Source organism: Neoarius graeffei, chromosome 9 (assembly GCF_027579695.1).
Source record: "Neoarius graeffei isolate fNeoGra1 chromosome 9, fNeoGra1.pri, whole genome shotgun sequence".
Taxonomy (NCBI): domain Eukaryota; kingdom Metazoa; phylum Chordata; class Actinopteri; order Siluriformes; family Ariidae; genus Neoarius; species Neoarius graeffei.
Window position 1 is genome coordinate 78,368,807 of NC_083577.1, and position 23,272 is coordinate 78,392,078.

Below are 23,272 nucleotides of genomic sequence, written 5' to 3' on the forward strand. Positions count from 1 at the left end.
TACAGTCTGAAAAGGAAGTAATTGTTCACACCTCAGCAGGACAACTCAGCAAGCTCGCGCTGATGGTTAATGTTAGCTAACAAATACTCTCCAGCTCGCGCCATAACGTTCATACAAAATGCTCTGCTAACTCACTCCTCATGATGTGTGATGGACCTGGATACGGACAGTCATGAAGATTTCTCACCTGGAGTGATAAACGGAGCCCAGTGATTCTCTAACAGACCGTCAGGGGGCGCTGTTCCCTCACAGGAAGCTCCGGGTGCGCGTGCTGTTCCCTCACAGGAAGCTCCGGGTGCGCGCGCTGTTCCCTCACAGGAAGCGCCGGGTGCGCGCGCTGTTCCCTCACAGGAAGCTCCGCCTCACAGCGTCATCCTGAGAGCGCAACTCGGAACGCTCGCGCGCATCCTTTTAAATCAGGGCTGTGAGACACTTGAGCCGTTACCGCGAGTCGCGATTCCTCATCCATCCACTAGGTGGCGGCAATCTGTCTCAAGCACAGAGCGATTCAATCACGATTTAATAAAAAGATCGCGAGCTCGCTTCCTGCTGCCAAATGTCCAGATGTTGTTAAAGAAAAGGAAAAGTGGACAAAAGCCTGCTTGTTTTGGGAAGTTAATAGGAAGCCAATCTGTTGAGTTTGCTCTCTCTCTCTCTCTCTCTCTCTCTCTCTCTCTCTTTCTCTCGTCACATAATAATAATAATAATAATAATAATAATAATTAGTAGTAGTAGTAGGTGTGTTTTTTAATTATTATAATTATTATTACAGTAACACTATAATAATAATAATAATAATAATAATAGTGGTAGTGTTGTAATTATTATTATTATTATTAGTAGTAGTAGTAGTAGTGTTGTTGATTATTATTGTTGTTATTATTGTAGTAGTAGTAGTAATAATAGGAATAATAACATTACTACTACTACTTCTAAATAACAATTGTAATAATAAAAATAATAATAATAGGAATAATAACACTACTACTACTAATACTAATACTACTACTAATAATAATAATAGGAATAATAATAGGAATAGGTATAGGAATAATAACACCACCACTACTACTACTACTACTACTACTACTACTACTAATAATAATAATAATAATAATAATAATAGGAATAGGTATAGGAATAATAACAATAATAATAATAATAATAATAGGTATAGGAATAATAACACCACCACTACTACTACTACTACTACTACTACTAATAATAATAATATAATAATAACACTACTACTACTACTACTAATAATAATAATAATAATAGGACTACTACTACTAAATAATAATTGTAATAAACAACAACAACAACCCCACTACTACTACTACTACTACTAATAATAATAATAATAATAATAATAATAGGACTACTACTACTAAATAATAATTGTAATAAACAACAACAACAACAACAACCCCACCACTACTACTACTACTACTACTACTACTAATAATAATAATAATAATAATAATAGGACTACTACTACTAAATAATAATTGTAATAAACAACAACAACCCCACCACTACTACTACTACTACTACTACTACTACTACTAATAATAATAATAATAATAATAATAATAATAAAAACACTACTACTCCTACTACTAAGAATAACAAGATCAAAATCCTACAACACGAAGTTTCTCTAAATAATGATAAAATAATTGTTTATAAATTATTCCATAATATCTATGATTATATACATTTTTCTTTCCAAACTGTTGAAATTATACACATAATACACCCATACAGAAAAAGTACATTTTACTTCATATTCATTAACCCTAACAGACGGAAATGATAGATAGATAGATAGATAGATAGATAGATAGATAGATAGATAGATAGATAGATAGATAGCTCGATCGCTTTATTTAAAAGGAACATGGCTGTATCCCAAACGCGGCGCTGCTTCCTGACCGGGCGCCCTCGCTGTCAGTGTGCGACAGTGTGTTTCCGGCCCGTGTAGTGCACTTCCTGCGCTCAGCGCGCGCCGTTTGGAATCAGCCCCGCGCTGATTGGGTGTGACACAGGCAGCGGTGAGGGGAATCTGTGGGCGTGGTTAAATCTGTGCTGGACCGAAATCGAAATCTTATTGGCTGTGACAGCGTTTTGCAGAATCAGTGGGCGGGGTTAAGTCTGTGCTGGCTCGGAGGCGCATCTGCATGGCGGCTGGTGCTGATAATGGAATAAAATCCAGGTGTGGATCTGCGCGCTGTCACCGAAGGCGGTGTGTCCTGTGTGTTCGGGTAAGATTGTGTGTTGTTGTTGTTGTTTTGGAGTTGTCACTCGGTGTTGAGAGGATCAGTGGTGGGGTGATGAAGCGGAGGGGATCAGCTGGAAGAGAAAAACACCACACCAAGCCGCTATTGTGTCAAGAAATCACCAAATGCAATGCATCAACGCAGCTTAACTGCACTGTGCACACATGCATTAGTGATCTTACACTGATCTGACACTCATGTGGCCCTTCCTGCTGGCTGTCTTTGTGCCTTCTTCCCTGTCGCATCTTTGCTTTTGAAACAATAGATGATGAAGCTCTATTAGACGGAAAAGGGTGTCGGCACACACACACACACACAGAAAAACCCCTTCCATTTTGCTGAATTGAACTTGATGCATTTCCAAACACATTCCCACAGCTTTCATCTCAATACAAGGCTACCCAAATATATATATATATATATATATATATATATATATATATATATATATATATATATATAAATAATTATCTCTAGCCGCTTTATCCTGTTCTACAGGGTCGCAGGCAAGCTGGAGCCTATCCCAGCTGACTACGGGCGAAAGGCGGGGTACACCCTGGACAAGTCGCCAGGTCATCACAGGGCTGACACATAGACACAGACAACCATTCACACTCACATTCACACCTACGGTCAATTTAGAGTCACCAGTTAACCTAACCTGCATGTCTTTGGACTGTGGGGGAAACCGGAGCACCCGGAGGAAACCCACGCGGACACAGGGAGAACATGCAAACTCCACACAGAAAGGCCCTCGCCGGCCGGGGCGGCACGGTGGTGTAGTGGTTAGCGCTGTCGCCTCACAGCAAGAAGGTCCGGGTTCGAGCCCCGTGGCCGGCGAGGGCCTTTCTGTGCGGAGTTTGCATGTTCTCCCCGTGTCCGCGTGGGTTTCCTCCGGGTGCTCCGGTTTCCCCCACAGTCCAAAGACATGCAGGTTAGGTTAACTGGTGACTCTAAATTGAGCGTAGGTGTGAATGTGAGTGTGAATGGTTGTCTGTGTCTATGTGTCAGCCCTGTGATGACCTGGCGACTTGTCCAGGGTGTACCCCGCCTTTCGCCCGTAGTCAGCTGGGATAGGCTCCAGCTTGCCTGCGACCCTGTAGAAGGATAAAGCGGCTAGAGATAATGAGATGAGATGAGATAATATAATATATTTTTTAATGACACCCTTTTTATATTTCAGTTTTCTCTCCTACATTATTATTATTATTGTTGTTGCTGTGAGTGTAAGCATATCTCTTAGTTTGTTCTGGAAAAGCATCACATTCAACAATAGACATTGTCACAAAAGCAACTTCACAAATCTGGAGCAATAATGACTGAACAAACCCGGACTGACAGTGGCATGGAAAAACCTCCAGACCTCCCGAAACAACATGAGGAAGGAGCCAGACTCCAAAGGGAACCCACCTTCTTCTCGGTGATCGCCGATTACAAATCCTTACAGTATACGTGCGTAGAAGAGACCTGGGATGAGCACGGGACGGTCTTTATGATTACAGCAGCAGCAGTCCTTAGGTACAACTCTACAGTATATCCATATATTAACTGTTTTTGGGACGTGCAAATATTTTACAATATACATCTACAACAGCACAAAGTGAGTCATAAATGCAGAAAGCTTCAAGCAGAAATGGAGTATCAGGATGAATATCTGGATGGTGAGGAAGCCCCAACAGTAGAAGGGTGTCAGGATCAGGCACCAGCATTATATTTACATGTATTATTATAGTTACGTTTGCAGTATATTATATATAACTGGGTGCTAGTTCTGGGCTGGTGCTCATGCCGGTTTGGAGTTGGCTCAACTTGGGAACCTTCTAAGAACCAGTCTGCTTTTCCATAGGATATAGAGCCACATCATGTCATGGTTTACTTCTGTACATGTCTCCGCTTTCCCAGCAAGTCAAGTTTATTTGTATCGCGCTTTTAACAGTAAGCATTGTCGCAAAGCAGCTTTACAGAATTTGAACGACTTAAAACATGAGCTAATTTTATCCCTAATCTATCCCCAATGAGCAAGCCTGTGGCGACGGTGGCAAGGAAAAACTCCCTCAGACAACATGAGGAAGAAACCTCGAGAGGAACCAGACTCAAAAGGGAACCCATCCTCATTTGGGCAACAACAGACAGCATGACTATAACATTAACAGTTTTAACATGAAGTCAGTTTCGTTGATGTTATAAACTCTTCATTGATGGAAACTTGAGTGCAAAACTGTTCATGACAACTGCAGTCCTAAAGTTAGCAAGTCAACTGTAGTCCTCAGCCATAAAAGCATTACTGTAAGAGTCCAGAGCGTCCTCCAGGTGTGACTTTCAACTGTCCACATGCGTCCGTCCTCTACAGGGGCGATGCGATGAGACTCCAACCAGACACAGGGCACCAGGATGGATCAGGCAGGTCCGAGGAGCAGAAGAGGTCAGCATCTCGATCCCAGGACCAACATGTAACTCAGAGGGACAGATTTTTTTTTGGGGGGGGGGGGGGGGAGAAAACACAGGTTGTTAGGTATGCCCAATGTCACCTCAATAAGTAGAAACAGTATACATATTGCACTGAGTACAAGCAGGGACTCCGGCAACTAACTATGACAGCATAACTAAAAAGGGAGAGCCAGAAGGTAACACAGGCATGAGGGAGCCCCAGGACATAAAGCAGCCAGCCACTATACCGTCAACAAACTCGATTGAGCTACAGTGGTGCTTGAAAGTTTGTGAACCCTTTAGAATTTTCTATAATTCTGCATAAATATGACCTAAAACATCAACAGATTTTCACACAAGTCCTAAAAGTAGATAAAGAGAACCCAGTTAAACAAATGAGACAAAAATATTATACTTGGTCATTTATTTATTGAGGAAAATGATCCAAAATTACAGATCTGTGAGTGGCAGAAGTATGTGAACCTCTAGGATTAGCAGTTAATTTGAAGATGAAATTAGAGTCATGTGTTTTCAATCAGTGGGATGACAATCAGGTGTGAGTGGGCACCCTGTTTTATTTAAAGAACAGGGATCTATCAAAGTCTGATCTTCACAACACGTTTGTGGAAGTGTATCATAGCACGAACAAAGGAGATTTCTGAGGACCTCAGAAAAAGTGTTGTTGATGCTCATCAGGCTGGAAAAGGTTACAAAACCATCTCTAAAGAGTTTGGACTCCACCAATCCACAGTCAGACAGATTGTGTACAAATGGAGGAAATTTAAGACCATTGTTACCCTCCCCAGGAGTAGTCGACCAACAAAGATCACTCTAAGAGCAAGGCGTGTAATAGTCGGCGAGCTCACAAAGGACCCCAGGGTAACTTCTAAGCAACTGAAGGCCTCTCTCACATTGGCTATGTTAATGTTCATGAGTCCACCATCAGGAGAACACTGAACAACAATGGTGTGCATGGCAGGGTTGCAAGGAGAAAGCCACTGCTCTCCAAAAAGAACATTGCTGCTCGTCTGCAGGTTACTCAAGATCACATGGACAAACCAGAAGGCTATTGGAAAAATGTTTTGTGGACGGATGAGACCAAAATAGAACTTTTTGGTATAAATGAGAAGCGTTATGTTTGGAGAAAGGAAAACCCTGCATTCCAGCATAAGAACCTTATCCCATCTGTGAAACATGGTGGTGGTAGTATCATGGTTTGGGCCTGTTTTGCTGCATCTGGGCCAGGACGGCTTGCCATCGTTGATGGAACAATGAATTCCGAATTATACCAGCGAATTCTAAAGGAAAATGTCAGGACATCTGTCCATGAACTGAATCTCAAGAGAAGGTGGGTCATGCAGCAAGACAACAACCCTAAGCACACAAGTCATTCTACCAAAGAATGGTTAAAGAAGAATAAAGTTAATGTTTTGGAATGGCCAAGTCAAAGTCCTGACCTTAATCCAATCAAAATGTTGTGGAAGGATCTGAAGCGAGCAGTTCATGTGAGGAAACCCACCAACATCCCAGAGTTGAAGCTGTTCTGTATGGAGGAATGGGCTAAAATTCCTCCAAGCCGGTGTGCAGGACTGATCAACAGTTACCGCAAACGTTTAGTTGCAGTTATTGCTGCACAAGGAGGTCACACCAGATACTGAAAGCAAAGGTTCACATACTTTTGCTACTCACATATCTGTAATATTGGATCATTTTCCTCAATAAATAAATGACCAAGTCTAATATTTTTGTCTCATTTGTTTAACTGGGTTCTCTTTATCTACTTTTAGGGCTTGTGTGAAAATCTGATGATGTTTTAGGCCCACTTTACACGGGGACGGTCTGAAACAAAAACGCAAAAGTCCGTTTTCGTTCTCACTTTTTTCCGCGTCTACACGACCGTTTTCAAGGAGGAAATCTGCGTCTATATGGTGATGCATAAATGTGTGGAATTCAATTGGATGTGCATGCCAGGCGGCTAGGTGGTGCTGTGAAAGACCTCCGCTATGTCTGCACGCATGCGCAACATCTTCCGTCTTGTCTGATCTGCACATCTGCGCCACGAAAACTTTGACTACTCTGGCTATGGTAAGTAAGAAAGTAAGTAAAAAAGTAAGAGCATACTATACCCGCCTCTGTTCATTAACGGTATATGTGCAGATTCGGTATAGATGTTCGAAGGACTCCTGGACATTTATTAAAGCTACCAGAGCAGCTTGAAGGTCCGTTGGATCGATGTAATCAGACATGCTCTTACTTTTTTACTTACTTTCTTACTTCCCGGGCTGGCATGTACAGTATATGACATATGTATGACGTAAACGCGTACCCGACGTGAGCAGATCCGAGCAGAGTTTCGCGTATTGGGTAGTTCAGACAGATATGCAACGGGGGCTGTTTTTAACTTATCCACTCTGGAAGGCGTTTTCAATTTTTTCCGTTTTTCAGCCTCGGAAACGCCGTCCCTGTGTAGACGAAAGGCACTTCCGATAAAATATTTAGTCGTTTTTACCCGACAGCATCCTCGTGTAAACGGGCCCTTAGGTCATATTTATGCAGAAATATAGAAAATTCTGAAGGATTCACAAACTTTCAAGCACCACTGTAGCACCAAGCACAACAATAATGGCGGACTACTGAATTAGGCAGACTAGACACTGCACTAGCTCTGTTGGTTTTTGTTTTTTTTCCTCTCTCTCTCTTAAGTGGCAGTCACAAAGTTTTAGTTGGTCTTGTTGGTCACAATAATCCTACCCCCTGCCGCTGACATAAGCTTTTCTTGGCTCTAGACCCGCAAAGTGTTGGCGCCACTCTCAAACCTGTTTCTCTGGCCAAGAGTTGGGTCTTTGGCTGTTGAAAGCTGAAGAACTGGTTCAAGATTAGGTACTGGCTCCAAACCAGCCCTTGAACTGCCTTGGTGGAAAAGGGGGAGAAACATCCATGATATACACCTAGCAAGTCAACAACTTTTATTCTGATTTGTAGTTATTTTTAGGAAGTGGTGTAGTGGTTACCACTGTTGCCTCACAGCAAGAAGGTTCTGGGTTCAAACCCCACGGCCAATGGGGGCTTTTCTGTGTGGAGTTTACATGTTGTCCCTGTGTCTGTGTGGGTTTCTTCCGGGTGCTCCGGTTTCCCCTACAGTTCAAAGATATGCAATTTAGGTAGAATACCCAGTCACTGGGGTTGTACAAGCCAATGCATGCTTGGTGCCGGTCCCAAGCCTGAATAGATTGGGGAGGGTTGTGTCAGGAACGACATCCAGTGTAAAACCTATGCTAAATCAAATATGTGGAACAGATCCATTGTGACGACTCCCTAACGCGAGCAGCCAAAAGAAGAAGAAGAATGTAGGTGTTAAAGAAGGCAACTGGACTTGCTTGAAATTCTTGAAGATGTTTCATCTCTCTTCCAAAAGGCTTCTTCAATTCTGCCTGACCAGTGGGGAGTTCCAGGTATTTATCCTCTCGTGGACCAAAAGCAAACCTAAGGAGAGTCGTTGAGGTCACATGGGTCATTGACCCTCTCCGCCATCCTGTAGGTGTTAGGGTCACTGGAGGCCAAGTGATCTGTGGGTTGTTGGCTGTCTCTGCCATCATGTGAGTCATTGAATTCAGCTGAGTCTTGGTGTGGATGTGTATTCAGTTTTCTGGGAAGTGTGCCAAGGACTGTGTTGTAGGCCTATGTGGCTGATAAGTGGTGTCTCAGACCACCTCTTCTGAAACACCTGGGCCTGAGCATGTTCCAGCATTACAATGCCCCTGTGCACAAAGCGAGCTCCTTGAAGACATGCCTTGCCAAGGTTGGAGTGGAAGAACTCGAGAACTCTGGTGTCCCCAGTGAATACCCCACCGAATACATTCAGGATGAACTGGAACACCAACTGAACCCCAGGCCTCCTCGCCCAACATCACTGCCTGACCTCAGTAATGCTCTAACACACATCCCCACAGACACCTTCCAAAATCTAGTGGAAATCCTTCCCAGAAGAGTGGAGGTTATTATAATGGCAAAGGGGAACTAAATCTGGAATGGGATGTTCAAAAAAACACAAGGTTGTAGTGGTCACGTGTTCACAAACTTTTGACCGTAGTGTGTAACCAACCACTGGGTGTTTGGTGGGATTCAGGAAGACACCTTGGCTGGGATTCCAGCCAGTCTCAACAAACTACGGCCATATACATTGGCATGTGTTTGGAAAATGGGAGGAAATCTGAGATCCTGCAGGAAAAAAAATAAAACGGGTGAAGCTCTATGGAGACAAGTTCAGGACCAAATTAAGGACCCTGGTGTTCAGGCAGCAATGTTATAAATGTGACAATCTTGTACTCTCTACTATGATTTTAAAAAATAATAATAATAAATAAAGTGTTCCAGATATACGTTTAACTTTGGTTGTACTTCTAATTAATTAGTCTCAAAATCAATCTGTTCTGCGATCTTTATTCGATTATTTCTTTCGTTATTTTCCATTATGCTCCTTTTTTACTCTAAAAGAGCATATTTTACAAATATCTTTACCACATTGTGTTTTCCAAAAGAGGGCCAACCCATGTCTTCTGTTCCTTTCTCAGCATGACCATGCTTGAAAGTGAACATCAGGCTACCTGAGGCCATTCACTCTCCTGCACACATCAGCCCCTGCAGACGTTTGTTAATACACAGCGGTGACTCGACGGCGCAGCATGGAGCAGGTGGAGCAGTCGGAGCAGTCGGGAACAGAGAGCCCCCAACCATCATCCATACAGTCAGACACGTCTACAGCTCCAACGGAGGAAGGAAACAGTGGAACAAGCACCCGCAGGAAGCGCAGGAAGAGGGAGCCACGTCCTGAATCCATCATTGTGTACCGTTCCGACACTGAGAGGACTGATGGAGACGAACGAAGTGGAGACGTAGAAGTCGCAGAGAGAAACTCAGAAGAAGGGGCTAAATTTCTCACAACTCCAACCGCGGAAGGTAACTTGATGCGTAAAAGTCCTTGTCTTGGTATATTTTCACACACTACTGCACACTATTTCAGTAAAACAGGATTTTTCTACTGAATAATTTACTTTGAATGACATCATGTGACAGGGGATGAATGCATGATCTTACATGTCTGTGAAGATTCTCAGTTATCCAGGTCATGGTAAACTGTGGGTGGTAAAAAGAGCAACTGGACTTGCTTGAAGATTCTTGAAGACGTTTCACCTCTCATCCGAAAGGCTTCTTCAGTTCTGTCTGACTAATAGGGAGTATCAGGTATTTATCCTCTTATCATGTTTAAATAAGGATAAATACCTGATACTCCCTATTAGTCAGACAGAACTGAAGAAGCCTTTCGGATAAGAGGTGAAACATCTTCAAGCGAGTCCAGTTGCTCTTTTTACCACCCACAGCATGATCGTACACTTTTATAATTTGTCATCATGGACAGAATTCATTCAACTGCAGGAGTATGTTGTGTGTTTTTTTTTTTTTAATATATAAAGTTATTTATTTTGTGTGAATACAGTCAGGGTGTTGTATTCCAAAATAGTAAGGCTTATTTTTCATTACCTTCAGAGGAGAAATGATTTTTATTATTATTTTTTATTTATTTATTTTTTTGGTAACTGCAGACACAAAATCAATAGTAATAAGAAAATCAGTGGTAATTAATGGCCAGTATCTATAGTACGTGAATGTAGGAGTTTGGCTTATTAGAATTCTGACAATCAGCTCTTTAGTGATATGAGCGTGTGAGAGTTGTGTGATTTTGTTCATATTGGTTGAGGTGTAGTGGTTAGCACTGTCGCCTCACAGCAAGAAGGTTCTGGGTTCGAGCCCAGTGGCCGACGGGGGCCTTTCTGTGTGGAGTTTGCATGTTCTCCCCGTGTCTGCATGGGTTTCCTCCAGGTGCTCCGGTTTCCCCTACAATCCAAAGACATGCAGGTTAGGCTAATTGGTGGCTCTAAATTGACTGTAGATGTGAAGGTGTGTGAATGGTTGTGTCTATGTGTCAGCCCTGTGATGATCTGGCAACTTGTCCAGGGTGTACCCCGCCTCTCGCCCATAGTCAGCTGGGATAGGCTCCAGCTTGCCCGCGACCCTGCACAGGATAAGTGGTTACGGATAATGGATGGATAGTTGAAGTTAAATTTGTCATTATTCATTCCATGCCAATATTTATTCCTGATCCCAATCTTGAAACCAACCCTGTGTCCAAAATCACTCACTCATTCACTACTCCCTACTCACTATCTAGGGAATTCTATATAGAGGACTATATCGTGAGCTCATTGGTAAAATGGAAAAAAAAAAAACGCTTTCAGACACCACTCCGCCATGCCGTTATTTACGTCATTACTGTCGCACAATTAAAACATGCCAGATCAGCTGGTGGGTTTTCAAAATAATAAATACTGTACATATGGGTGTTTTTGCAATAAATCCATATTATACTTAGTGTATTTCCCACATTAATAAATACAAAGTACTTTTGTGTCTGCTGCATCTTTCAGTTCTTTTAAATCAAGCCTGAATACTTTCTTCTTTGCCGCTGCCTTTTATTCAATCAAATTTGAGGCTTTTGATTAATTCTCGCTCTGCACTGTAACTTTTCATTCTTATATTTTATGTCTTATTCTATTTTAGCTTATTTTCTATTCTCTTATTATTTTAATTGTACAAATTTTTTTGAAATTGTTTTTTTTTTAAAAAAAACATGACATATATGATATTCTCTCGTTGTTGCACCAGGTGCTCCTCTCTTACCCCTTTTCCACCAAATGAGTTCCAGGGCTGGTTCGGGGCCAGTGCTTAGTTTGGAACCGGGTTTTCTGTTTCCACTGACAAAGAACTGGCTCTGGGCCAGAAAAACCGGTTCCAGGGTAGCACCAGCTCTTTGCTGGGCTAGAGGAAAGGACTGCTTACGTCAGCGGGGGGGGTGGAGTTGTTAAGACCAACAACAATAGCAAGACTGCGAGAGGGCGCCATTTTTAAATAAGCAATGAGATATCATGGATGCAGTAAAGCAGCAGTCATCCATTCTTGTTGTTGCTTCTTCTTCTTCTTCTTCGTGTTGTTGTTGCTTCGATGTTGGCACCAAGGTTTATGCAAACGCAGCGACATAACTGACATATACAGTGATGTAATGACGTGGCTCCCCTTAGCACCCCGAGCTATGGAAAAGCAAATTGGTTCTCAGCTGGTTTGTAAGTTGAACGAGTTGTGAACCAGCACCAGCACTGGCCCCGAACCAGCCCTGGAACTGATTTGGTGGAAAAGTGGTATCTGTCATCTGCCTTTTTTCTTTCACCATGACCGCAATGCATGATGGGATATATTGCTTGGTTAGTGACCATCGGTTGTATTCTACTTTTCACGATGCATTGTGGGATACTGTGAGTGCACTATATAGGGTGTAATAATTCTCACTATACATTCGGACAGCACTACAAAATGGCGAACTCACTATATAGTCCACTATATAGTGAGTAAGGAGTGATTTTGGACACAGCGCAAGTCTTGATTTAGTCATCACTAAATGGACAGAAATCCCTAATTTCCATGTTATTTATTTATTTTTATTTTTAATGAAATATGAATGAGGAGTCTTGAGATTCACAGATGGTTCCTTGAGCTGTAAGTGGGTAAAGCTATGGTCACACTACAGCTCGTGATGCTTTGCGATGGGTTATGATGAATGATGATGAATGAACCCTTTGTCACAGTCACAAGTACCAGCGAAATTAGCCGTCAACCCGTCCGTACATATACACATACATACAATTGACACAGGGAGAGTAGACAGGACATGAAGACAGGGATGAAAAATATAGAGTAACATGAGGGGAGGGGAGGAGAAAAAAGCAACCTCCACACTATGCCCCTCTGGGGAGTACAGTGTGGGAACATTAAAAAAACACCTCAGCACATAAGCACAAAAATAAGACAGTACACTTTACAACATGAAAACTCGGGACTCGAGGGGGAAGGGGGTGAGGTAAGGGGGGAGGGGCAGAGGTATAGGTAACCCAGCGCAAACAAGCAGTCCGGTCCTGCAGCTGAAGATGGCGCTTACCCACTTGTCACACTGGGGGTAAAAGATGAAAATGAGCCATTGTGGTGGCGATGCACGGCGATGTACAGGCGAGCTAAAAGTTGTAGTCACACAGCAGGCGAACACTTGAATGCCACACTTTCACACGCTCGAGCGGCCATGCTCGCTTGCAGGACAACCTGGGAAACACCTGAAGATGATATGAGCGCAATCAGCACGTTCATATAAGGACACAGAGGCTTTGCGAAGTATTATCATTATCGCTGTCACGTTTGTTTCTAGCCATGTTTATGACTGCTTTTGGCTTCATTTGTGTTTTGTTTTTGTAAATATCACGCCTGCTAATAAACACTTCTCCTGCACTTAGAGCCGTCTACCGCCACATACCTGACACAATACTTTCAAAGTCTTGATGAAAACAGCGTCCTTATATGTGCGTGCTGATTGCGCTCAAATCAGCATCAAGTGTTTCCCAGAATGACTGGGTCCCAAGCGCGTACAATGCACTTTGAAGGATCCCCGAATATAAGTGACTTTTTAAGTCTCAGGGAAGGTTGGGCGATGCCGAGCCGTTGTGTTGTTGAGGCTCCCGCGAGCACTGGGGGCATGGATACGAGACATACATCTCAAGAGACTTGAAGAAGGTTCCCCGAGCTTCGGGGAGTATTCCCAAACCCATCTGTGAGTCTTCACTGCTTAGTTTGCCGACGAAAACATCACCAAATTTCATTGCATGCATTGAAATTTTTCATGATGTTTTTGGCCACTCACAAGGCGGAGATGCAATGAAAAAATAACTCCCGAAATTCGGAGAACAGTCGCCATGTGTTGTACGATTGGTGGCGATGTGACCAATTTTTCATCACCAAATATTCGCAAACCCATCACAAGCTGTAGTGTGACCAGGGCCGGAAGTACAAATATACCTGAAACAAATTGGAACACATTACTATGTTATTGTAACTATTAAGATCAAAGTCAGAGTCCCTCCCATGCCAGGGCTTGGTCTTCCTTGGCAGTCTCCCTATTCCCAGTACTAACAGGCACTTAAGGCACATTGTGCGGCGCCGATCTCCACTTCTATAGCCCTCAGCCTCTCGCCTATTATACAGCTAGGGTTACAGTGGGGGGGGGGGGCAGTCCTCTGGTAACTCGCATCTGTATTGCCAGATGGCAGTAGGTACCATTTTTATGATGGTCTTTGGCAGGCTTGTAGTACTCGAGTCCAGGACTCGGACTTGAGTCTGACTCATGCCCTAATTTTAAGGACTCGTGACTTGACTTGGACTTGAGCACTGATGACTCGGACTCGTGCATTAACTGCATTTGGACTTGTAAATTAGAGACGAGGACTCTGATTTTTTCTTTATTTTTTGTAACATGCCATAATAATTTGGCATAAGACATTTATATCTATATTAATTTTGTACTAATTTTGTGTAAGAGTGTCACACCTGCGCACCTTGGCGCATGCATCAGAGAGACTCTCAGACACACTCCAGACAGCATGCGCGCCAAGCGGACTCTCGCCTGCACAGGATTAAGGCGCAGTCAGCGCGCCTATATAAAAACTGTGAAAACACACTTACTTTGTGAAGTATTGAGTTGCATTGCTGACACGTTACCAAGCCTTATTTCCTTGTTTGGTTTCCTGATCCCTGATTTCCTGTTTCTCGTCTTTGATTCTGCCGAGTCTACGATAGCCTGTTAGTGCCTCGCTCGACCTATCGCCTGTTTCACCATTTTACGATTTTGCCTGCCATTCTGGATTGTTTACCATCTTCACTTGTATTAATAAACACGCCTTCCGCACTTACATCCGTCTCCCAACCATCTCTGACAGAATACTTCACACTCCCTGATAAAGAGAAGCACATTCACCTGTTCATACGTCATGTTCAGGAACAAAAACAGACACCGTCAAATGGGGTGGTTGGAGTCTTGCTCCCAGACTCAACAGTGGACTCGACTCAATTTTTTTTCAATGACTCGGACTTGAACACTGGGGACTCGAGATTGGACTCGGACTCGAGGTTCAGTGACTCGACTACAACACTGGTCTTTGGTATGACCCTGCCACGAGTAGAACTTGTAATGTCCCAGTTGAGAGGCAGACACGCTAACCACTAGGCCAGCTTGTGGTAATTAGTAAGGTAGGGGATCACTTACTTTATGGCAGGGATAACCACTTGCTCCCACACAAGTCTCTCTTAAAGTTAATAAGACAAATAATGTCTTACTGAGAACCTGCAAAGTGCAAAGTCCTGACATTTTCTGCCATATCAGAAGACAAACCTTTACCTTTGACTGGCACGACACGCTGAAGCTAGTAGATAGTCCTTTTAAAAATGTCACTGTTTTAGCAGTTACACACCTTTTTTTTGGGGGGGGGGGGGGAAGGGTTGTGGGGTTGTGTGTATGTGAAGCATGCACCATACAAGTCCCTGTGTAAACTGTTATAGCAACAGTAATGTATTAGAATAAGTGCTTTATTGTCAAACTCTTGTCAGACCTGCTGTTATAGAAAATTCATCAATATAAATTGAACACCACTGTGGTATAATTTAATGTTCTTTACTTACTCTGTATTTCCAGGAGGGTGGAATCTACCCCCAGACAGCCGCTATGTGACGCTAACCGGCACCATCACACGTGGGAAGAAGAAAGGTCAGATGGTGGACATTCATGTCACACTGACCGAGAAGGAGCTCCGTGAAATGGCCAAGTCCAAAGAGCGTCTAGATGCTGAGTGTGAAGCGGCAGCAGGAGGAGGAGCAAAGCGCTCATGTGGTTTTGGCCTAGATCAGGGTCCTCATGTGGTGCTGTGGAGCCTTTCGTGTGCTCCTATTATCTTCCTGCTCTCCTTCATCACCTCGTTTTACTACGGCACACTCACCTGGTATAACGTGTTCCTGGTGTACAACGAGGAACGGACGTTCTGGCATAAAATCACAGTGTGCCCCTTTCTCATCATTTCCTACCCGCTGATCATCATGGCTGTGTCGTTGTCTCTCGGGCTGTACTCGGCAGTAGTGCAGGTGTCCTGGGTGTTCAGTGAGTGGTGGTTCTCGGTTAGGGATCTAGAAAAGGGGTTCTGTGGCTGGGCCTGTGGGAAGCTGGGCCTGGAGGACTGTTCTCCGTACAGCATTGTAGAATTACTCGACTCGGACACAATTTCTGGGAGTCTGCAGGGGAAAGGGCCTAGCGAAAGTGTTCAGACTTCCTCTGTGTGAGACCTGGACTCTGTCACCTGATGAATTGGGTTTCTTGGAGTAAAAATGGTTCCTGGATTAACATCGATTTGCTGGTCTTGGAACAACATTCCACTTGACCCATCACCGCTCATTAGCTTGCACTCATTAGCTTGCACTTCTTCCTGCTTCTCCTCCATCTGAGTCCTGAATGCATCTGGCAGATTCCAGATAACAAGGTTACTGTGTACCTCTAAATATCAACTCGCAAAATTGTTTAGTTGTTGAAATGTGTGAAACTCTTGACTGCAGCTAAATACAGTCGATCTTTTAATCCCAAAGGTGCAGAATTAGTTTCTACCTATGGCTCACTAATATTCACTGAACTGAACTGCAGTGATTAGATCAGAGGGCGGCACAGTGGTGTAGTGGTTAGCACTGTCACATCAGAGCAAGAAGGTTCTGGGTTTGAGCCCAGTGGCCGACGGGCCATTCTGTGTGGAGTTTGCATGTTCTCCCCGTGTCCGCGTGGGTTTCTTCCGGGTGCTCCGGTTTCCCCCACAGTCCAAAGACATGCAGGTTAGGTTAATTGGTGGCTCGAAATTGACTGTAGGTGTGAATGGTTGTTTGTCTCGATGCGTCAGCCCTGTCATGATCTGGCGACTTGTCCAGGGTGTACCCCGCCTCTCACCCATAGTCAGCTGGGATAGGCTCCAGCTTGCCCGCGACCCTGCACAGGATAAGCGGCTATGGATAATGTGGATGATTTAGATCAGTAAATTTGACAAATCAGAATGGCAAGCATCGAGTCCTTGTTTAATAGAAGATATGAAATTGGTGCAGTTTTATTTTAATATTTTAATAAATTAGGAGTTTTGTTTATTTTTGTTTTTGTTTTGGGTTTTTTTTTGCTAATTTTTAATGGATTCGGCTAGCGTTCGAGGCCCGGATGGCCAAGTTCACCAGGCCAAATAGAGACCAATACAAGGTTTACTAAGGTTCTACTTAATATTTTCAGGATTTTTAATTGCCTAAAATCTGGAGCTTGACAATACTTAAGTTTTTGGAGGGCTCAGCTAACATTAGTGATGGCTACAATCTCAAAAAATAAAGTACATTATTATACATACAGAACACTTTTTTTTTGATGGAATAAAAATGTGTTGTATTCCCTTCTAGTGGGTTTCATTCATTTGATTTGATAGCATGCAATATTGTTAGCATATCACTTATCCTACATGTATTACATCACTCTATTTAACAGAGAATTAGTGTTGAATATTGTAGGAATCTGAGCAGGTGGGTGGAGCACAGAAGCACGGCAGGACAGAACTGAGTTCTCTCAAACTCTTTATTTTAGCTTTTCAGCTTTCACTTTACACTCTCCCAGTCACACGCATGCACACACACAAGCGTTCTGGTTGGGGAGAGAGCTCCCTTTCTCTGCTCTCTCTCTCCTTTTATAGGGCGCGGTCACTGGGGAAGACACACAAACACAGGTTAACTCACATCAGGTGCAGTGATTCTGCCACTTACCTTCCCTGACTCCGCCCTCCATTCACAGACCGACGCTTGACCATGCCGCTGCTGCCACAAATATGGTTTACGATACTGCATGGTTGTCAAGACAACCTGATGTCACACATCGGAGACGTAAAACTTCCGCAGTTGTGAGCGACTGGGACAATTTGTAAACAAACATGGCTGCCAGGTTTGCTTTGTTAAGTATGGAAGGTGTTGAGAGAATTTTGAAAGAGGAAGACGCGTTGAACACCTGAAAGGAATGTGTATGTGTAGTAATAATAATATTGGCTGGCTTTTTTTCATGGTAAATCAGATATACGCTACCGTTCAAAACTTTGGGGTCACTTTGAAATGTCCTTATTTTTGAAAGAAAAGCACTGTTCTTTTCAGTGAAGATCACTTTAAACTAATCAGAAATCCACTCTATACATTGCTAATGTGGTAAATGACTATTCTAGCTGCAAATGTCTGGTTTTTGGTGCAATATCTCCATAGGTGTATAGAGGCCCATTTCCAGCAACTCTCACTCCAGTGTTCTAATGGTACAATGTGTTTGCTCATTGCCTCAGAAGGCTAATGGATGATTAGAAAACCCTTGTACAATCATGTTAGCACAGCTGAAAACAGTTGAGCTCTTTAGAGAAGCTATAAAACTGACCTTCCTTTGAGCAGATTGAGTTTCTGGAGCATCACATTTGTGGGGTCGATTAAATGCCCAAAATGGCCAGAAAAATGTCTTGACTATATTTTCTATTCATTTTACAACTTATGGTGGGAAATAAAAGTGTGACTTTTCATGGAAAACACAAAATTGTCTGGGTGACCCCAAACTTTTGAACGGTAGTGTATTCCATTCAATAACTTGTCACTGGGGCAATACCCACTAAAGTACTTATTTCTACCTTTTAGATACTGCTTGGGAACACATATGTACCTTTTTTTGTCCCTAAAAAATTACAGATAATTACTGTGAGGACCAATGATGAGCCCTAGGGAGTACATGAGTGTAGACTGGGGGACAGAAATGGACTCCTACCGTACCCCTGTTTCTGACAGTGAGTGCGTTTACATGCACATAGAGAAAATCGAATTTCTGCCGTAGCTCGACTGAAATCGAAGTTCTAAATGCCATGGAAACACCTTAGCTCGGCTGAAATCGAAACGAACTGGATTTCTCGTAATCGAGCTACGCGACCTAGATTATGCGATTGTAGCCGAGCTACTTAGTGCATGTAAACCCTATCGAGCTACGTAGTCGAGCTACTTACTTCCCTTCCGGGAGTGACGAGACCACAAGCGGGAAACACAACAGCCTCGGTCGGCATGACAACAGTAGTAGTAGCGAGCAGCAGAAGAGGTCAGGAGGAACAAGGAGACAAAAAAACAAAAACAATTGAACTTTTTGTGTGTTTATTAAGACAAGTTAAATTGTAAGCAAAAAATGGACTTTAGAAAAATATACAATTGTGCAAAATAAGTTGTCTTACAAAACAGTGGGGGCGGCACGGTGGTGTAGTGGTTAGCGCTGTCGCCTCACAGCAAGAAGGTCCTGGGTTCGAGCCCCGGGGCCGGCGAGGGCCTTTCTGTGTGGAGTTTGCATGTTCTCCCCGTGTCCACGTGGGTTTCCTCCGGGTGCTCCGGTTTCCCCCACAGTCCAAAGACATGCAGGTTAGGTTAACTGGTGACTCTAAATTGAGCGTAGGTGTGAATGTGAGTGTGAATGGTTGTCTGTGTCAGCCCTGTGATGACCTGGCGACTTGTCCAGGGTGTACCCCGCCTTTCGCCCGTAGTCAGCTGGGATAGGCTCCAGCTTGCCTGCGACCCTGTAGAAGGATAAAGCGGCTACAGATAATGAGATGAGATGAGATGACAAAACAGTGGTCTGCGCAGGACAGTTTGGCAATGACATGTGGTGTGAATGTAAAGTGGAAATCACTCCTCTTCTTCATGACGACAACCGGAAGTGTACCAACACGATGGGGCGTGTAGCGCCACCTGTGGCTCGGGTGCACAATGTACCTCACACAATAGCTCGATTTCCTTGTGTGCATGTAGGATTGGATTTCTCTGGCACCCCTGCTGGGACCCTTAGCTCGATTACCGACAGTAGCTCGATTTGGATGTGCATGTAAACGCACTGAGTGTCCACTCAGCTAACATTAGTCACAGCTTCACTTGGCTAACCTTAGATTAGATTAGATTAGATTAGATTAGATTAGATTAGATTAGATTAGATTAGATTAGATAAAACTTTATTGATCCCTTTGGGAGGGTTCCCTCAGGGAAATTAAGAACCTACTTAGAAACCTTAGAAACTACTGAGTCCTTTTATGAACAATGTTTGAAAATGGTCAACAAATCAACAGTGAAGCTGACAGGAGGTGATTGCGTGTCCGTTTTTAAATTCCATTCCTGCAAAATTTTGTGTAATCCTTAATTGGTTCCGTAGCCAAAATTTGCAGGGGGAAAAAAAAGATAAAATCTGTTGTTGCTGAAGATCAGCGAATAAATGAACGAATGGGTAAAACCAGATTTCCACCAGACTCAGTAAATATGTAACGCAGCGCTACACTGTGCCCAGTACACTCCCAGTGCATTAGCATGTGATTCAATGCTCATGTTAATCAGAATACAAGTTGTTCACTCCTGCGACTCTTCTGTGGCCACAGGATCCCACTAATGGTATTAAATGGCAGTGACTGGTTAAAATGTTGTCTCAGAAATAACAAACTGATGTTGATTTAGTAACATGTCCTGCTTGAAGAGCTCATGTTCACTGAGCGCATCTGTGCTGGTAGATTAGTCCTAGTTGTATTGTTCGAGTGTGATTTCCATGCAGTAGAGGGGTCGTCTTATTGCTTGTGTAATATAGCCATGTCGGTATGCACCACGTAAAAATCTAAGGCTGACGAATGAGGTAATGAGCTTATGTGAAATACTTTATTTAGGTTCATTTGGCCTTTTTTATCCACAAGCTTCTTGTTAAATCCTTATTCAAGATCCTCTGGCATTCTTTTTTTTCCACAGGCAAATGTAATTTCTTTCCTTTTTTTAATTCATATATTTATGGTATTTATTTTTACTCTATTTATTTGAACAGATTGTGTCTGGATGATTAGCAGGTGTTGCGAGGAGAGCTTTTCCAAGACTACAAACTGAAAAATAAAGAAAATATTTTTAATAATCGATTTTCATTAAAGTCCTGTGCTGTACAGTTTATCGCCTGGATAAAAAAAAAAAAATATTGTTCAGTGGATTTTTTTTTTTTTTTTAAATGACTGGTGATTAATGTATTTTCAAATATTATACAACTCTGGTTTTGCACAGTTTGGTTTTCCTTGTGCAAAAATGTCTTTTTGCCCTTTTTTAAAAATATAAATATATAATTAACACTATGAAGGTATGAGTTACTGTTATTACGTACAGTATAAAGTTTTCGTAATATATCACTACAAAAAAATGATGGCAATTATTGTATTCCATTTTCCTGATACACACTGACAATTGTGCATGTGTTCAAAGTATACGATAGAATGAAATGAAATAAAATTCATACTTTTTGCATAAAATCTAATATGTGGCTCTATGAGTATTTAACTCTCATAAAGACTGTCCTTTACACCATTTTGACACACCTAGTCTAGGTCTGACACTAAATGGCTCTCTGAGGGATTGTCCAGGAACATGAGGTCATGCATAACAAGCGAGGTGTATTTGCATACCGTATGTGGTTTTCATGAATTTATCCATTTGTGCTGCTGTTACTGCAGCTGTTTCAAGTGCACACACTTGTCTGCACATATAGCGTTGTGCAAAAGTCTTAGGCACCCTATTTTTGTCATACAGATTTTATGGATGTTTATTTTATGACGTCTACATTACTTTGCCTTTAGTTTGTACAGTGCCTTGCAAAAGTATTCATCCCCCTTGGTGTTTGTCCTGTTTTGTTGCATTACAAAATGGATTTTGGAGGGTTAGCACCATTTGATTTACACAACATGCCTACCACTTTAAAGGTGCAAATTATTCTTTTATTGTGACACAAAAAATAAGATGAAAAAACAGAAAGCTAGAGTGTGTATAGGTATTCACCCCCTTTCGTATGAAACCCCTAAATAAGAGCCGGTCCAACCAATTCACTTCATAAGTCACAAAATTAGTTGATTAAGATCCACCTGTGTGCAATCAAAGTGTCACATGATCTCTGTATAAATCAACCTGTTCTGGAAGGACCCTGACTCTGCAACACTACTAAGCAAGCAACATGAAAACCAAGGAACCTCCAAACAGGTCAGAGACAAAGTTGTGGAGACGGGTTATAGGGGGATCAGGGTTGGGTTATAAAAAAAAATCTCAAACTTTGAATATCCCACAGAGCACCATTAAAAACATTACAGCAAAATGGAAAGAATATGGGGCGGCACGGTGGTGTAGTGGTTAGCGCTGTCGCCTCACAGCAAGAAGGTCCCGGGTTTGAGCCCCGGGGCCGGCGAGGGCCTTTCTGTGTGGAGTTTGCATGTTCTCCCGTGTCCGCGTGGGTTTCCTCTGGGTGCTCCGGTTTCCCCCACAGTCCAAAGACATGCAGGTTAGGTTAACTGGTGACTCTAAATTGAGCGTAGGTGTGAATGTGAGTGTGAATGGTTGTCTGTGTCTATGTGTCAGCCCTGTGATGACCTGGCGACTTGTCCAGGGTGTACCCCGCCTTTCGCCCATAGTCAACTGGGATAGGCTCCAGCTTGCCTGCGACCCTGTAGAAGGATAAAGCGGCTAGAGATAATGAGAATGGAAAGAATATGGCACCACTACAAACCTGACGAGAGAAGACCGCCCACCAAAACTCTCAGACCAGGCAAGGAGGGCATTAATCAGAGATGCAACAAAGACACCAAAGATAACACTGAAGGAGCTGCAAAGATCCACAACGGAGATGGGAGTATCTGTCCATAGGACCATTATAATACACTCCACAGAGTGGGGCTTTATGGAAGAGTGGCCAGAAAAAAAAGTCACAGCTTAAGAAAACATGTTTGGAGTTTGCTCAACAGCATGTGGCAGACTCCCCAAACACATAGAAAATGATTCTCTGGTCAAATGAGACTAAAATTGATCTTTTTGGCCATCATGGGAAATGCCATGTGTGGTGCAAACCCAACACCCTGAGAACACCATCCCTATAGTGAAGCATGGTGGTGGCATCATCACGCTGTGGGGATGTTTTTCATCTGCAGGGACAGGAAAGCTGGTCAGGACTGAAGGAAACATGGATGGCACTAAATACAGGACAATTCTGGAGGAAAACCTGTTTGAGTTGGCCAGAGGTTTGAGACTGGGACAAAGGTTCACATTCCAGCAGAACAATGACCCTAAACATACTGCAGAAGCTACACTGGAGTGGTTTAAAGGGAAACATTTAAATGTCTTGGAACGGCCTAATCAAAGCCCAGACCTCAATCCAATTGAGAAGCTGTGGCATAACTTGAAGATTGCCGTACACCAACGCAACCCATCTAACTTGAGTTGGAACAGTTTGAGGAAGGGGCAAAAATCCCAGTGGCTAGATGTGCTAAGATAATAGAGATATACACAAAGAGACTTGCAGCTGTAATTGTAGCAAAAGGTGGCTCTACAAAGTATTGACTTTGGGGGGTGAATACCTATGCACAGTCCAGCTTTCTGTTTTTTCATCTTAATTATTGTTTGTGTCACAATAAAATAACAATTTTCACCTTTAAAGTGGTAGGCATGTTGTGTAAATCAAGCACTGCTAACCCCCCAAAAATCCATTTTACTTCCAACTTGTAATGCGACAAAACAGAACAAACACC

General features: G+C 42.8%; 1 protein-coding gene across 1 annotated transcript; it reads left to right on the top strand.

The window, feature by feature from the left end:
* Positions 1-2,241: 2,241 nt before the first annotated feature.
* Positions 2,242-16,809, top strand: tmem169b (transmembrane protein 169b). Its single transcript, XM_060928872.1, has 3 exons — positions 2,242-2,267; positions 9,281-9,665; positions 15,328-16,809. The coding sequence occupies exons 2-3, from the start codon at positions 9,392-9,394 to the stop codon at positions 15,963-15,965; spliced, it is 912 nt and encodes a 303-aa protein (XP_060784855.1). The 5' UTR covers positions 2,242-2,267; positions 9,281-9,391; the 3' UTR covers positions 15,966-16,809.
* The last annotated feature ends 6,463 nt before the right edge of the window (positions 16,810-23,272 follow it).

What these genes read in the sequence shown, in the direction of transcription:
- tmem169b (XM_060928872.1), top strand. Translation starts at nt 9,392, where the DNA reads ATGGAGCAGGTGGAGCAGTCGGAGCAGTCGGGAACAGAGAGCCCCCAA. An exon ending in CACAACTCCAACCGCGGAAG is followed by an intron (nt 9,666 to 15,327) that starts GTAACTTGATGC and finishes CTGTATTTCCAG; the next exon opens with GAGGGTGGAATCTACCCCCA.